The sequence below is a fragment of the Lissotriton vulgaris genome, chromosome 9 (assembly GCF_964263255.1).
Source record: "Lissotriton vulgaris chromosome 9, aLisVul1.2, whole genome shotgun sequence".
Taxonomy (NCBI): domain Eukaryota; kingdom Metazoa; phylum Chordata; class Amphibia; order Caudata; family Salamandridae; genus Lissotriton; species Lissotriton vulgaris.
The window spans coordinates 1,143,352,490-1,143,370,410 of NC_141697.1; the positions used below are offsets into that span (position 1 = coordinate 1,143,352,490).

The following is a 17,921-nucleotide window of genomic DNA, read 5'->3' on the forward strand; positions in this document are numbered from 1 at the left end:
GTGGACTTATCATAATGGACAGAAAAAGGCTAAAACGATGATCATGTGAAGTCAGTGTAATGTCAATGTGCTCTTCACATGGACAATGCTTTGCCGTACTCCTATCCAATGCAGAAGGCCCACCCACACTTCTGTGGTACTGTTTCCATTAGTAGATGTATGGGAACACTTGATGGTGGGACTTTGCCTTTTGACAAAAGTTCTGAAGCTTTCTGCCACAGAAAAGTGAAGAACATTTGTTTTTTTTTTACCCTTATTTTAATATTTCAAGAGTATTTATGGTTATCAAATATGCTGAGATGCATATACGCTACATCATCATGGATTCCCAGAGGAACTACTTTTCAGAAATATATGGGGTTGGTAGGTTTCCCTGGGTGCTGGCCGACCCCAGGCCTAACTTTGCAGACCTCCCCTTTAGATGCGCCCCCATCAAAACCATTCTCTTGTGTCTAGTGTGTGGATCCCTGCTCAAACTCATTATCTGGTACACACACACTCAGAAAACCAGGAGGAACAAAGATGTGGTTTAAGCCTTGGCAAAAATATGTTTGTGCACGAGTAAGACTAGAGGGAAATACCCTGTTTGAAAAAAAAGAATAACATCTCCATCTCCCAGTCAAGAATTATGGGGAGGGAGGTCTGGCATGTTAAAAATATTGTTGTCATATCTTTGCAGGTAGCCCAGGGGTTATACTTGCAACTAAAAACTGGTACACTAAACTAGGGTTGTGCTTAACTCGCATAATACGATGTAGCGTGATTGTGCAGAATTACAGCGAAATTATGCAGGATTACGTTAATTTACGTGCGTGCAAACCAGTATTTGGTGCTATTTTCTTAGCACAAATACATCCCAGCGTCCAAAATTTAACCGATGATGCAATTTGAGTTAATACAGATAAATGCAACAGAACAAGAAGAGCAGCAGCCACACATTGGGCCCAATTCACAGAACTAATTTAAGACAAAATCCTAAACTTACTACTTTTGGTATTCACAGAAGTTAGGATTTTGTCTTAAATTTGTCTTAACACAGACTTAAGACAGACTTAAGACAAAATCCAAACTTAAGTCTGTCTTAAGACAAATTTACGACAAAATCCTAACTTCCGTGAATACCAAAAGTAGTAAGTTCAGGATTTTGCCTTAAGTTAGTTCTGTGAATCGGGCCCATTGTTGCAGGGGAAAAGTATTATGTGGTATGGCAGGGGTGCCTTACCATTTAATACTAGCACAATACACAAAGATAGACCCCGACACTCTCTCAATACACCTATTCTCAGCATTTCACATCAGCATCATGGACGATAAGTAATTGACACGACTCAAGAGAAATCTGACACCAAATTATAAAAGTAGCTCAGATTTTTATAATTTTTTTAAGACACAAAAATGAAATCAATACATCCAGTATAACCGGAGTTAACAATTTTAAAGCATTAAATAAATCAGTACTTTGTAATGTGAATGCAATAACGCTGCGGTCAGAGGGGAAAACACATATATGCAATCCGTTACTTAGAGAGTGAGTTCAATGGAACCCAACTGTGGATAAGGTCTCGTGAGCCCCTAGACCAGTTCACCACAGCAAGCACAATTTTACCTGGCTCAGGGGAGCGGGGTGCAGAGATGCACTTTAGCTGTCAAACCAAACTGTCAATCAGGCTCGCTGTGTTTTTTGCAGAGTTTTATATAGCTCGAACTTGACCCGAATCGGGTATCAGAGCGCTTTACATAGCACCAGTTACGTTACATGAGGACACACATTCATTTTTTTGTTAAAATGGTTACCTTAGCAAAAAGGTACTTAAGGGGCGAGTGGAGCAAAACCCTTTGGAATTTAAGCAAGTAGCTGGCTCTGAACCAGGAGGATCCATGACCAGAGGAGTTGGCAGGCGTGCCAAACAAGGACAAAAACAAATGCAAGATCTCAACGATGAAGCCACAGGGGTGTCTGGTTGTTCATGCAGGTCCCTTCTCTTGAAGTGTTGAGTAAAGCAGGTCGCAGTCAGACTGACCACCAACAAGCCTTGGTTCCTGCAAGTACTGCAGGTTGGGGAAATCTTTATCAGAGGACCAGGGGAACATTGTAGAAAGCTGAGCCTCATTGAGGGGGAGGACTACAGTTCCCAGAAGTCACCTACCCGAGGACTTTGAGCGGCCGGATGGCTCGGGAAACAGGACGTCAAGGTCGTGGACTTAGTGCTTTATCCCTGCCAACTGCAGGGGAGTCACCACTAGTCCTAGGAAGATCTTATGAAGTCTTTGGGTTGCAGAGAGGTTCACCTTAATTTTGGAACCAGTCTCTTGTCCTGGGCGAGTCGTAGTCCAGCGGGTGCAGGGTGACTATCACAGGTGCAGTACTTCGTGCATTTCTTTTGTGCAGTCATTCTCTTGTGCAGACATGGGTCTCTTCTTGTTTCATGTGCAATCTAAGGTTCTGGGTCTAGGGTGCCCTGAGAGCCTGGACTAAGGGGGTGTTAGTGGGAGTGAGGACTAGAAACTAATAACCATCTAGTTCTACGGCTAATCCGTCCCAATAGAGATGACATCCTGTGGGCGTGAGTCACTAAAACTAGTCAGAACCTGATTTCTAGCCTAATTTCAGGATGGCTAAAACCATCCTCGACTGCACATATCAGCTGCCGCCCTGTGGAGATGACGCCTCATGCATAGCTAATTTCCTGCCTGCCAGCGAAAAACAGTGCCTGGAGCAGGGGAAGACTTTGTTATCAAGTGGGGGACAAGTTCCTGTAAGGCTCAACACGGTACCGGTGTAATCACTCGTTAAACTTTGTGTTACCTCCTGCTCACACAGGTCTTTGTCTCGGGCCTCTGGGAGCTCCACAGCATGAGGTCAGACTTCTGTCTTGGCGGCAAACCTTCAAAAAAGCCCTCCAAGGCACAGGAACACTGGATTCATTTGGGGACACTGTCTAAAGTGCCACCTAGGTACATGCCGGTTAAACCACGGTACCACCATCGTGTTGGGTGTTAAAAAAGCACTGTGTTTGACACCAAACATGAAAGAAATCGACTGGGCCGAGGGCGTGCCTTGCCTGACTCGTAGATGGCCGGAGCCTGATAGAGCTCCGGCAGCTGCCCAAAATATTCTACATTAATTTGCACCATCGGAGCATTTGGTGGCACAAAAAGTGGTGGCAGTAGCATCTAATGTAGCCACGCACGATCGGAAGAAGTCTGGAGGTACTACCTGACCTAGCGGCGGAGCAGTGCTGTAATATGCAGAGGCGCCCCGTTGGAGACCTGAGGCGGCCATTTTCAGTGTACCACAGCTGCAAAGCGGTGCCCGCACTGATCCGGAGGTGCAGCAGGGTGGAAACCTTATTGGTTCAGTAACGGTGCCAGAAAGACAGTGTGTGTGCAGAGGAGTGCGTGGGCCAGCCGGCCTAAGTATAGTGTTCCGTTGGTCCTTTGGCAGGTAGCGCGTCGGCTCTATACTGCACGACCCCGGCCTATACGAGAACTAGAATCGACGGCCTGTAATTGTGAACACAGCGCTCTCCAGCGTCCATCCTACACTCCAGTGGTCCACGAGGGTGTGCTCTGTACAGGTTGCTGCGCCTGGGGGACTAGTAGAAGGCCTGGTACTGGTCCCGCTGGCGGCGCTTGCAACTGAAGTGCATGAATGACTTTGGGTTGCTCTGAGAGCTGGTCAATATAATGCCTGAGCGACCCTGTGTACTGCCGTGCGCAGGTTGGGCTTTCCTGGGCTGTAGGTCGGTGCCACATTTCCGGCACATATTCGAGAGTGAGTTAGAGTGAAGCAAGCACTGAAACACAAGAGGTGGGACACCATCGGATACCACTTCCGGCATCGCTGCTTCGAGGATTAACATCGTCTAATCTACTGAGTCGCGCCACAGAGTAGTGACATATAGTGCTGTGCACAGTCCACCCACTAACATTTGCTAAATTGACAGTTTTGTCTGGGGCCCATACCACTGTTACCCAATCGACGTGGTAATACCAACTACGGGAGATATGGATAAAGGTGACAAAACACAGTCAAAACTTCAGTTTGAACAACGTAAATCGTATAGGCACAGAGACGAAGACCACAACCCTACAATGACTGAGCAGATACACGACCCTGCTGCACCAGACAGGGACATACGGCAAATTCTGGGGCCCATGCAGCGAAGCCTGACGTTGTTTGATGCTAAGATGAACTCATTGGTGTACCGCATGGACAGAATGTCTGAAAGGGTAGACAAGCACGCAGAAAGGATTGATATGGTGGAGCGCAGGATCTTTATCGCTAAGATACTCAGACCGAAATGGGGGCTGCGGAGAAACAAATGGAGAAACTAGTGGCGGTGATGAAGGGCAAAGCCGAAGATCTCAAAGCGCATTCCCGGCGCAACGATGTGCACATTTTAGGCCTGGCGGAGTCCACATCCATTGGTCACATGGAAACATTCGTTGGAAAGCTGCCGGTACAACTGCTGGGCCATGAAACATTCTCTGAAGTTTTTGTAGTCGAGTGGGCACACCGTACTCTGGGCCCACGACCTCCCCCTTGCACAGCACCCCAACCATTGATTGCTCGATTACTCAACTATAGTGAAAGGGATACCGCTCTGAGGCGTGCAAGAGATCTGAAAGCTCTTAAATATGAAGGCTCTAAATTGTCCCTCTTCCTGGACTTCACTCCACTTGTACAAGAAGCACAAAATACATTTGGCCCTACGAAGCGCAAATTAAGAGAACTACAACTGGATTATGCAATGTTATATCCAGCCCGGCTCTGGGTCTACTTCGGTGGCCAATCCAAAATGTACGCTGACCCAAATCAGTTGCAGCTGGACCTCAAAAAGTACAGCCCAGAAAAAACGCACAGATCAACTCGGTCTCCGTCGATGGAGAGTGTTGCCTCATCAGGGGGCGCAGAGCCAAGGAGTCTGCCGGGGCAGGTACACCAGCTTCGTAAATGTCTCAAGGACTCTGCGTTCTGCTACAGAGGATGTTGGACATACACCATACATTGTAATGCTTAACTTGTAAACGTTATGCTGTAATTACACTGAGATGTACTGTTATTGCACATTCACCATAGTGTGATGCAGCACTGTTAACCAGATGCTCCGTTGGCAATGATAAGAGTGGGCGGCAGCAGGCTATCTAAAAACACGACGGGTCTGGCTGCCATTGTCTTAGTGTGTATTATTACACCTGGGTACCCACTATTGGGGAACTGTTCTGTTGTTGATGGGTAATTTTCACGGGTGGTGGGGGTGAGGTGGGGGGAACTACTATTGCCATTTCTACGGGCCCGATTCACAGAACTAACTTAAGACAAAATCCTAAACTTACTACTTTTGGTATTCACAGAAGTTATGATTTTGTCTTAAGTTTGTCTTAAGACAAACTTAAGACAGACTTAAGTTAGGATTTTGTCTTAAGTCTGTCTTAAGACAAACTTAAGACAAAATCCTAACTAATGTGAATACCAAAAGTAGTAAGTTTAGGATTTTGTCTTAAGATAGTTCTGTGAATCGGCCCCTACTTCTTTTGATGTGGTGTGGGTGGGAGTTGAGGGGGTTTTTCTATGTTACATTCTAGTCAATCTGTGCATACAACAGGAAAAGTGCACTGTGTTAGACTATGCAGCGTGTATTTTCAGTGGTAGGTCGCTCGGGATAAGTAAGTTAATACATGTCAAAACCCATTAAGCATCAAGCTGACATTAGCTTCCTGTCCTGGAATGTCATGGGTCTAAATGACCAGAGAAAAATGTGCAAAGTGGAGGCATATTTCTACAGTGAGAAAAGGAAAATCCCTTTTGGTAAGTATTTCGCAGTAGAATCTATATTCGCATATCACACATACCTATATACTTTGTCTCATTGTCCACACATACTACAATTGGACCATCTATAATAGGGAAAACCACATAAACACTTTATATAAAAAAATATATCACATATATTTATTGTTTGTTTGTATACAAAATGTCACATTAAAAAAAACCCATAAATCCATACATTTGATAACACAAAAATTCATAAAAATACAATACATTAAAAAGATTAATCACAGTAAGTGTGAAACCATCAAAGGAGTGAAACAACCGTAAGCTAGACAGAAAAAATTGGTCTTAACATTTTACACCTCCGTCATAACATAATATCACAACCACGGGAATATGCCATCTATAATTAGCCTTCTTCCACCAATGCTCAATGACCGGATTGTGTATCAGAATGTAGAGTCGATGTGTTTCGATGGTAATTTGCCTTATAAATACATCTTTATCAAGACCTGTATTTTATACACTCTATCTTATATTGAATGTTTTCATGTAGTCTCCTGCTTTAATTAGCGAGACTTCCCTGCTTGCACTCTTTAATCAGCTGTGCGTTGAGGGAATCAGTACAATCCAAACCTTGATGACAGCACCCTGGTATTAAAACTTATAACTTAATATGGCGAGAATCCCAGTGAACAGAATCCGACCTGATTTGGAGGATAATCTTGTTTTGTTTAAAAAGTCTATCTTTGCCCAAGAAGACGCTTGCAGTACACTAGCACCTTGTTTCCTGATAAATCACTCCAAGGTGCTTGATGATTGTCTGGAGAGAAATATTTGCTCTCAGAGCCCACATATAATTAGGGTCCAATATCCACAATCTCCAGCAGCTCCAACCGGCCGGCCGCACCTTCGGGTAGTTTTGCGTTTCTACAGACACAATGTAGATGTGGCAATTTTACAGTAGACGCACCTATCCCCCAAGATTGGGTTATTGTCCCAAAGAAGGATGAAGGGTATATGTATTGCATCTGGGTTCACATCACATGCTAGGGGGGTACTTATTTGAGTCCTCAGACACTCAGGCATACAGATACAGGCTATGGAAGTTGATTCAGGTGGCAGGTTTGTTCTGGCAAAGTGTCATAAAGAGCATTTCAGCGTTCTGTTGGTTGGAGTTTAAGGGCCCAACTATGATGACCTTCAATTATACCATGCATTGCATCATAAGATATTGAAGTACTTTCACATGGCTATACTTTGGGGTGGGGGCTTCAATTGTATTTAGAACCCTGACTTAGATTGCTCGAGGGGAGCCCCTAGACCTCCATCTTGTGCAGCTAGAGCTATAGCCAGAATTACCCATACCGAGGGGTTGCGGGATGTCTGGCGCCACTTGTCTCCTCTGGGCAGGGAGTACTCGCACTACTCAGCTGCACATGATTTCCACACCAGGATAGACTACTGGTATGCCTTCAGCACACTGCTTTCCTCAATACACACCTACTCACACATGGCCCACACCCTGTCAGACCATTACCCAGTTCTCCTGAAGATAGGGCTGTCAGACGCAATCATCAACAAGCAAACTTGGAGATTTCCTCAATACTCCTTATTAGACTCAGTATTTCGTACATTAATAGGCACAGCGATTGACGAGTTCTTTCTCACAAATCTGGGCAGCGTCACGATTATGAGCTCCATATGGGAAACTTGCATTTAAGCTCTACATAAGGGGAATTACGATCTCTAAACACACGGGTGTTCTTAAGTCTATTCGCACCCAATTATGCAATGTCGAAACTACACTTAACCTCATCGCTGCTAAAGGAATTCTCCTCCTGTGCTGGCCCCGATTTAAATGGGTGTGGTTGTGACGGAACCATTCCGTCATTAGCACAGCCCAACCGTGACTGATGAAGGAATGGTTCCGTCACAAGCATCGAAGGGGTTAAGACTCTGGCGGGCAGGCTACATGACACTGGCGACCCACAGATGCTTTCACAGTTTAGGACTAAAATATTGTGAATATAATGAATTGGCTGAGGACGAGGTTAAGCATCTAGGGAAGTAAGCCATTGCCAGGGCATACTCGGAGGGTGACAGACGCAGCGCCACTCTGGCGGCGACGATCCGACCTTACAGGGGCGATAGCCACATCACAAGTGTGTATGATGCTAAAAACGAACTGGTAGATAGCACAACAACCATTCTAGAGGCTTTCGCCCCTGAATCTGCCGATGAGTATTTATCCCACATAGAAATGACATGGTTATAAATAGTTATAGGGAAAGACTAATTGGCCCATTGAGACCCACAGAAATAATGCGCTGAAAGAAATGCCTAATGAAAAAGCCCTCAACACAGACGGTCTAACAGTTGCATTCTATAAGGCGTACCAAGACAAATTAATTCCATGTCTTGTAAATTTATTAGAAGAAATGGCTAAAGCAGGACAAATGCCACCATCAAGGGGAAAGCCACTATAGTTACCCTCCTCAAACTCGGGAAGCCTCCCAAACACTGCTCTTCCTATAGGCCGCTATCATTGCTGACTACAGATATGAAGCTGTTTGCCAAGGTGCTGGCAAACAGGCTTGCTCCCCTGCTACCTAACTTAGGGGGGCCAGAACAGACAGGATTTGTCCCTGGTCGGTCGTTGTCCAGCAAGCTTTGCACACTATTCAGAACCATATCGCGTATTATCCCTCAGGAAAGGGCAGCAGCATTATTCATTGATATCGAGAAAGCTTTTGATTCAGTAGAATGGAGGTTTTTATATGCAGTCCTCCGTAGGGAGGGGGTTGGTGATATTTTTATGCAATTAGTAAAGGTGCTGTATGCACAGCCTGTGGCCCAGGTATGGATCAATGGAATGTTGTCTCCGACAATTGCAATACCTAGGGGGCTGATTTACAGAACTAACTTAAGACAAAATCCTAAACTTACTACTTTTGGTATTCACAGAAGTTAGGATTTTGTCTTAAGTTTGTCTTAAGACAGACTTAAGACAAAATCCTAACTTAAGTCTGTCGTAAGTCTGTTTTAAGACAAACTTAAGACAAAATCCTAACTTCTGTGAATACCAAAAGTAGTAAGTTTAGGATTTTGTCTTAAGTTAGTTCTGTGAATCCGGCCCTTCGGGTACAAGGCAGGGTTGCCCCATCTCTCCCCTTTTGTATGCCCTGGTGGCGGAACCACTAGCATGCGCACTGCGCGAATACCATGCATATCAAGGCATTCGGTCCTTGAACTACAACCTTACTATTTCTGCATACACAGATGACACTTTATTGTATATTCGGATTGCAGAACAAAACTTGGTTCCAATGCTGCATGAAGTAGAGCACTTTAGTCAACATTCAGGACTCCATATCAACTGGCAAAAGTCTATTATTTTCCCGTTAACTGACGTCACCCTACCTGGTGCAGACCCCATATCTACTGGAATGGACCAAAGACTCGGTAAGGTACTTGGGCATAAAAATACACACTGATGCCGAGATTGTATTGTCAGGAAATTACGGGTGTGCAATGCACAGATTGACAGAGGTGGTAGAAAAATGGATCAAGCGCCCGCTGTCTCTGGTTGGTCGGGTCGCCCTGACGAAAATGGTGATGCCTCCTCGTTTTCGATTTCTTTTCGTGAATATACCCATTAGTCTGCCCCAGTCCTTTTTCCGTAATCTGCATACATTGCTGACTCAGTTAGTGTGAGCAGGGAAACATCTGCAGGTTAAGTGGGATACCCTAACAAAGCCATATTCGGGGGCAGACTGAATGCACCTGACATGGAACGGTATTATAGAGCTGCTCAGATGCTGCACGCCCATGGATAGATACATGGCCCTAATAATTTTCAGCACCACTTCATAGAGAATTCTATGGTTTCCCCTGCCCCACTGTCAAAGTTGTTGACCGGGGCTTTACGGATCAATCCTCACACGATAGACATGTGAACTGCACCAATTATCTAAAATAGCCAGCAAGCATCAGATAAAATTAATATACTCTACCAAATGACCTCTGCAATGGTGCGTTTGACTTCCAATTAACCCCTTAAGTGCGTGCATCGGCCAACGGCCATCGCGAGCACTACCTCGGTAGTGCTGGGCACGTCCGTTGGCCGACGCAGCCCCGCCCGCGCAATAGAACAGCTGCACCGCAGTGGATTTTACGCCGCGGATAACGGGTTAAGGAGGACAAAGCCACGATGCACACTCTGCCCAAGCTAGGCATAAAATGTATGGGTGACATGTTCCATGAAGGGATTGCTAAAACATGGGACCAGGTAGCTGCACAGGTGGGGGGTCACAGGGGTGGATGCTTTTCAATATTACAGGTTTTGCAGTGCTCTGTGCGAGTTGTTAGGCCCAGCCATGCAAGAACCAACAGGGATGCAATTGCTGACATACCTTCTGCAAACTCAATCTCCACAACACGGAGTAACAGTACTATATACACTCTTCAAAGGACAGGGTGCACAGGCTAAACTAAAGTTTCATCTGGAATGGGAGGAGGAACTTGGGATAGTAATCACTATGGCACAGTGGTCTTGGTGCTTCAACAATATCAAATCGATCTCATTGAACGGCCGACATACACTGCTTCATTTTAAATATCGTCATAGAAATTATTACACACCAGCGAGGTTATGCAGGTATGGCCTGAAGGAGGATGGCAGATGTATGAGGTGCGCCGCCACAGATGCACCCTTCACGCACTTAGCATGGGAATGCCCGGGAATACGAAAGCTCTTGAGGGAGGTATTCAATGACCTGTCTAAAATGTCGGATCATGCGCTACCAGTAACACCGCTGATGGCTCTACTGGGGTTTGATAGACAGATACCAAAAGGAGTGCGCAAGTTGGCAGACATTGCCTTACTTTTGGCCAAACGGAGAGTGGCCTGGAGATGGATGAGGGGTCCCTTACCTACCATGGCGGAATGGCACATTGACTTAGCGTATTGTTCTACACAATCCGAAAGCTATAATGCACTGATGCCTGTAAAATGTGCACCTAAAGATATTTGGGGTCCATTTCGACAATACCTACTAGACAGATCTGTTGCGGATGACTCCCAGGCAGAGCAGGCTCGAACTGGGGTGGGATGAGTGTTATACTGCCGCGGGGTACACATTGAATTTGAGATGTTTATGCCACAAGGGAATTCTGTAACCCCCAGCTACATGTAGAGGTTTCCGGGAGGAATTACATCTCTTCATGGTGGGAACTTAATGTAATGAAGAGTTACTGTGTTTATTGACATGCTAAAGCTAATCTACTACTGAACTGTTCAATGCTCATGCTGCGATTGCTGCATGGTGTGTACTTTGTAATTACTGTTGGAATGTCTTTTCCTGTTCTTATGTTTTTTTTTTGTTGTTAATATCGACCGGGCCATAGAGCTGAACATATAGGTAATGCCTGTATGCAAGCTCATGTTATCCGGATGGCCGCTAATGACTTCCAGTAGATTTATGTAATAAATGCATATATTTTTGGGACTCCCACAATTGGGGGAACAAGAGAAATCCGTTTAGGATCACTCTTTGTCAGAGATATAATCCTGAATCAGGAAGACTGGAGGGATGTTTTGAAAACATTCTAAAAGCCAGACAAACGTCACGGTCAGAGTGTTCTACTGGCTGGCTCCCTATGGAGGGGATATGGCTGTGGTATGTTTTCCTTCAGCCCTGGGTCCATACTTCTGACCAAAATACGAGTACCCCGAAGTGGCATTTCATTTTCATTTGTTTCCAGATTTCTCAAATGCTTTTGTTTTCATTTGTGTTCAAATTTCCAAAATGCTCTACACTAAATGTATCACCTGTGAACACCATGAATCCATAGATAAGCCACAGATGCCTGTTTTCCAAAGGGAACTCACTTTGGAGTCTAGCCTTCACAGAGTTTTGTTTGTGTGTGATTGAAATGTGGATATTATCCTCTTTTGAAAGCAAATGCAAAACAATCTGACACATTTCAGGATCTGAGTGTTCTCCTGAGAGCCAATCAGGACAAGGAAAGTATGTCTTACAGACATTGATTCTTACAGAATTAGAAAACACATTGATTTTATACTTTCCATGTAGTCCTGAGTTTGATGCTGTAGTCATATGAACTGTGCTCCATATACAGTGATTCTGCAACAATTTAGTGCTCAGTGCTTATATTACATATTTGATTGTGCAGAGTCCATTCTCTAGGAGAACTAACAAATATTTTGTATTGCAGGACTCATGACATTCAGAGCAACATTTCTTTGGTTAGTGGTCTGGGATTTATGTTGATGCATTCAGTAAAAACAATAAAAAAAATTAACACATTTGTTAAATAAAATCAAAATATTGCCCTGGTTTTCGTTACATATTTACACTGCAATGAGACATTGATGCAGGGTTTGCACCACTACTTATCCCTAAATATGGCACAGAGATATAGTTTGTGCGGAAGCACAAAGAGACAAAATAGAAGCTACCTAACGTTGATTATGTACTAAGAGTTCCAGCATAACGGTGTACAGACACCCTAGCAGTGAAAAAGTTATCTAGGGCAGATAGGACATTACACCCACCAATTTATTTCAGATGTACCTACCCCATCACATTCTGAATAACCCCCTCAGCTGCTTTGTACAACGTGTGAGCATTTTATTGAGTTTAGCAAACAATGACTAACCTTAGGACTTCCCGCGAGCCTGCATTAGAGTGAGGCATAGTGTGCTGGGCTGCAAGAAGGAGTGATTCATGGCTGGCTAGTCCTTATAGTGTTCCCATGTTCAACTGGTTTGATGTTTTAGACCAAGTTGATTGACTACCCAGAGGGGCCATGTACATATAATATAGGCAGGAGGAGCTTATCCCTGCCTCAGTTATCATGGAGTCCACCGATGATCTTGAACGGACAACTAATTCTGTGCAACCAATTTTGATTGCTCAGAGTTCCCCGCATGACTTGACAAATCCAGCCTCTGCTCTCCATCTTATCTCCTGGAACAATGCTGGGATTCGGTCCAAAATGGACAACAGGGACTGGAGATTGTTCATTGATAAATTTAACTTCTGTATCTTCCAAGAGACCTGGGCGCTCATTAAAGTACATAGGCAGGTTTTCTTAACACATAACATTGAAACAATGCAATCAGTAGCATTTAGGCCATCTGGGGGGCTTTTACGTGGTCCAAAATATTGCTGGAGTTTACCATAAAGAAAATCAATATTGACTTTTATGACCTCCTAGTTCTTAGCTTGAAACCCAAATCTGGGGTCCCATATTATATCTATTATAGGCCGACCCCTTTTTCCAAACTCTCAGAACTTTGAATGCATTTTTGGAGGATTTTAGCCCTAGCCATAACGTGATTATTTCAGGAGATTTTAATACATCTTTTGAACCATATACTCCATTTCTGAAATTTGTTAAGGAAGAGGATGAATCTGGAAGGATATCTGGTCTTTGCGTCCATAGGAAATCACTTAAAATGAGTTCTGCTGCCCTCGAGAATATTGATACAACGGTCTCTTTTCGTCTAAGGCCATGTAATCAGATCTTGATGCAAAGCCAACATTCATTAGGGGTGATGGTAAAAGCCAAATTGATTTCATCCTTTTGGATGTTCGAGCATGGCACGAAATAATCGATGTGGACTAATTTTGCAGTGTTTTCACTGTGTGTATATGTACAAATGCTTTACACATTGCCTCTGAGATCAGCCTGACTGCCCCAGCCAAGCTACCCGGGGGGTGAGCAGGGGTTATCTCAGCTATGTGACTCCCTTACTCTAACTAAAGTGAGGGTCCCTACTTGAACAGAGTGTTAACCACTTCCAACTAGAGACCCCATTTCTAACCAGGAAAAACACAGAGAGGGGGTGCGAGAGAGGGAGCAATGTGGGTGTGGGTTGGATTGAAGCCTTAAAGCACATGCACTCTCAAACAAAAAACTGAAAAAAAAATGAACACAACCTACAAACACATGCAGTCACACATACTGCTTTAATGGTTGGTGTCACGGAAAAAAACAAACAGACAACTAAAAAAGTAAAAGGTTGAAGAAAAAAATGTGCGACTGGAAAAAAAAATGCAGACCCGAAAAAAGTAGAAACACACTGATTTCACATGGACTGCTTTAAAAATCCTTGCCATAAAAAGTCAGGTAGAACCAAGGTAAAGTTTAAAACAATGCTTACTGTTAATCCAAATGCAAACCTAATGTGCTGAATGATAAACGAGATAGTATGTGGCATTATGATCAGAGCTGTCGACTTTGGAACCAGGGAACCAGGTTCAAGTACCAGGCCTTGCTCAATGTCTTGAGATTCTGAGCAAATTACTTAATCTCCCTGTGTCTAAAAAAGAGGTAGACCACTTCAATACCTTCCAGTCTAGTTGTCACTATACAGAACTGCAGACGAAAAAATAAAAAACGGCAAAGATAAGAAGGAGGAGGAGAAATATGGAGAGAAGTGCGAGAGGTTCTGCAATTCGGGTGTGAGTTGCACTAAAACCTTAAATCACATGCACTCTCACACAAAAAAGAAACACACCAACAATGAACTCAACTACAGTCACATAGAACAGAGTGAAAGTTTAGAATGATTAGCCGATCTATAAAAATGTTGTCCAAAAAAGTCAAAAGTATCAAAAATACAAATAGTGATCTGAGATAAATGTTGTAAAAAAAAAGTTCTCATTAGCACAGCGCAAATAGCGGAAGGATACGATTTAAATTAAATTAAATGGTATTTTGTCCATCAGCCAGAAAAACAAAACGAAGTGAGGTCAGGCATATGGTGTCCCAATAGGAAGCAGCTACAAAGAGTGACAATTGAGCCTGCAAATGGAAAGTGATGGCGGGGCTCTTAGCCCTTTACTGCATACAATACCCCTCACAGCAACAGCACATGCGTGATGTTAGGCAAGACCTGAAAAGGAAGGTTTGGGTCTGGCAAAATGTTTGTTTTGCCAGGTCAACATGGCAGTTTAAAAGTGCACATCTGAGACATGTTTAACGTATTACTTCAGTTGATGACACAACCAGTGCTGCAGGCCCGCTAGTAGCATTCAAGTTACAGGCCCTGGGCACATGTAGTGCCATCTTACTAGGGACTTACAAGTAATCTAAATATGCCATTTGGGTATAAGCCAATGTTACCATGTTTTTGGTAAAGAGCGCAAGCACTTTAGCACTGGTTAGCAGTGCTAAAGTGCCCGGAGTCATAAAGCCAGCAAAGGAGGAGTCGGGGGAGAGGAGTTGGCCTAACAGCTAGGGCGGTCGATCTCGAATTTGGGGAACTGGGTTTAAGTCTCGGCAATGACGCTGAAAATTCTGTGATTCTGGGCAAATCACTTCATCTCCCCATGCCTAACAAAAATTAATGTGTACTCATGTAATGCAACTGGTGCTATGTAAAGTGCTCTGATACATTCGGGTCAAGTTTGCGCTATATAAAACTCCATTAAAAAAACACAAAAAAACGAAGTCAGCAAAACAGGAACTTTCAAGGCAAAACGTTAGGGGGAAACCATGCCGAGGATGACTGGTCTAACAGTGCATATGTTTCCTGTGCAATGACTTTAGAGGCTTTTGTGAGTAAATATTGTTACAGCCAGTAATGTTTACATGACCTTGCAGTCACAAAGTAAGTGGTAAATTAACTAAAGTCGTGCACTGGTACTTACATGGCACAACCCAACACAAAAACATGGCACTGGTTTACTCTACATTGCAAGGGCCTACCTGTGCATAGCAAAATTCCCAAACCACACAAGCCCTTGTGCCGACCTGAAGTGGATCTAGCCCCCTGTGCTCTGTTCAGAGTTCCAAAGTTAGGTGTTGGAGGCATGAGTGTATGACCAGAACTGGTCCCGTGAGTTCACGAATAGGTCTTCAGCCTCAGTGGACGCCCCTGTGTGCTACAAGAGGTGTCCACATTCGGTATGCTCTGTGTGTCTCATCATGATCTTTTAGTAGTGACGCAGATGCACGTCCAAGGCTCCAAGAGCCAAACAGTCCCTTTCAGTTAATTTTGAAATTGCGAAATTGCCCACGGAATCTGTTCTCTAGAGGTTCAAAAGAATTTTGAGGGTTTGAAGTCTGAGTAGAATCCTATCCCCAGGGCCAGAGATTTGATTCTGACTTTTTATGCATTCCTAAACCACAGGCGGAAATGAACACGCATCTTCCTTCTCTCTCTTTCAGAGAAGAGCGGAACAACAGCCCCTTCCGTCTTCAGCAGAGATCGCACCGGAGGGGAGACGGCGTTTGACAAACCCAAGGAAGAACCGGCTAAGAGTGTCTTTGGGTGATGATGGATCGTCTATGCGCCAGCCAAAAGAGCAATGAAACGAGGGTTTACTTCACCATCAACACATCACTTCCTTGTCTAATGCCTTTATGTGATTGCTGTCCAAAATCTGCAACATTGCTGTCATTTATATATTTTTTTTAACCAAACCAAGTACCATTTGTTCTTGAGTCAAATAAGTTAACATGTTGCTACCAGGTGGGTTATCAGATGGTTCCATGACATCAAAAAACAAATTTCCAGTCCTTTGATTTCCTTTCCCAACCTGGGGCTGTATTACGGAGAGCGCAGAGGAGTCACAACGGGCACGTGCGCCTGCTTTGTGCATCCCCGGGGCACTATGGCATTACCGGAACCACAGATGCGTGTGCGGACCTGTCTGTAATACAGATACTGCTGGCGCACATGTTGCTCCACCGCTGTCACAAGAGGGCGTTCTCTCATTTTCATGGGGGCGTGGCCCCATGAGATTGAGGAAATCAGTTTGCTTCCTCGCCCCTGCCATATTATGGATGTGGACACAGAGGCAAACATGCCTTTAGGTGGTGCACTGAAAGTGCGTCACAACAACGTGGCGCACTTTCAATGCACCTCCTATAGGCAGCCCTCTGGAGGGGAAAAAGGGTGTCCCATGGAGCCCCGCAGACACTCACTTGAAGGCGGGTGCAGTCACTCGCTGTACCCCCTGCAAGGGCCTCTCTTTCACCTCTTGAAAGGGTAGGCTAGTGTCTTCCTGCATAGTGAAACATGGAACTCCTTTGAAGTAGCCGCCCCGTATTTCACTTGTATACGCTGCCTTGGGTCGGATGTGTGACGTTACAACGCAGGCTATTACAACGCCTGCCTTTACAACGGGGTGTTTACATCGCATACCTTTACAACGCATAGCGCTTAGAGGTGCTGGATAGTGAAAAGTTAAATTTTCTATTCCAACTCCAGTCCCAGTGGACACTAGGGAAGGTGTTGGATAGAAAATTAAACGTATTTCCTATCCTAGAGCGCCCCCAGCGCAATGCGTTGTAATGGTTTGCGTTGTAATTACCGCGTTGTAATGGTAGTGCGTTGTAAACGTTTAGTTGTAAAGGTTGTTCACCCCTTGGGTCAGCTCCAGTTTGCAGCTGCCCTTGGGACAGCTCAGTCATGGTAATACTGCACGCTGCCCCTGCCCTTCTATTTAAAGGTCAGCTGTGGCGCAAACATGGAGTGTGCACCATAATGTAACAAGGGCCTTGGATGTTGTAGTTCAGGTTCATACCAACTGATGGAGCTGTGCTGCCACACCAGCTAACCTTCATTGTGAAAGGACTGGAACATGGTGTCAATGAGAACATGGAGCCTTCTAGTCACCTTATGGTAATAAGTGGCTCGTTGAAACATTGACAAAGCCAAGACTGGTGGACTTTTGGAGAGTTGATTTTTGGAGAGCTGATTTCCATCAGAGAAGTACCCTAGCCAAAGAGAAAGTTCCTACACACATGGCCGCATTACGGGATTTTTAGGTCTCCTGATTACGGTTATTCCACAAACAGAACTTCCCATACTGCATGGAGTGCTAATTTTCAGCTGTACAATTATTGCACAATTACTGTGTTTCATTAGCAATGGGAAATCACTTTGGGGATTCACACTGATTGCTGAGAGTTTTCCCCCAAAACCGGGCCATTTTTTAAAACACACATTTCGCCAGTTTCATCCTGGTGTCTTGGGGTAATGTGGTTTGCCAAACATGAAGTATTAAAAAAACCTTTACTCCTTTTCAGTTGGCCACTCTTGTTCTCTTGAATTATCGAGTGTCCATTTGTCAGTATGAAAATGAGCAAGCAAATATCCGAA

The 17,921-nt window shown here is 44.3% G+C and overlaps 1 protein-coding gene across 1 annotated transcript in view; it reads left to right on the plus strand.

Moving 5' to 3' along the window:
- MUSTN1 (musculoskeletal, embryonic nuclear protein 1) overlaps nt 1-16,237 on the plus strand; it is a 39,069-nt gene extending 22,832 nt beyond the window's left edge. The window contains exon 3 of the mRNA XM_086939188.1: nt 15,983-16,237. Within this exon, the coding sequence (XP_086795314.1) occupies nt 15,983-16,089 (107 nt within the window). The 3' untranslated portion in view covers nt 16,090-16,237. The remainder of the gene's footprint in view (nt 1-15,982) is intronic.
- Nucleotides 16,238-17,921: the final 1,684 nt, after the last annotated feature.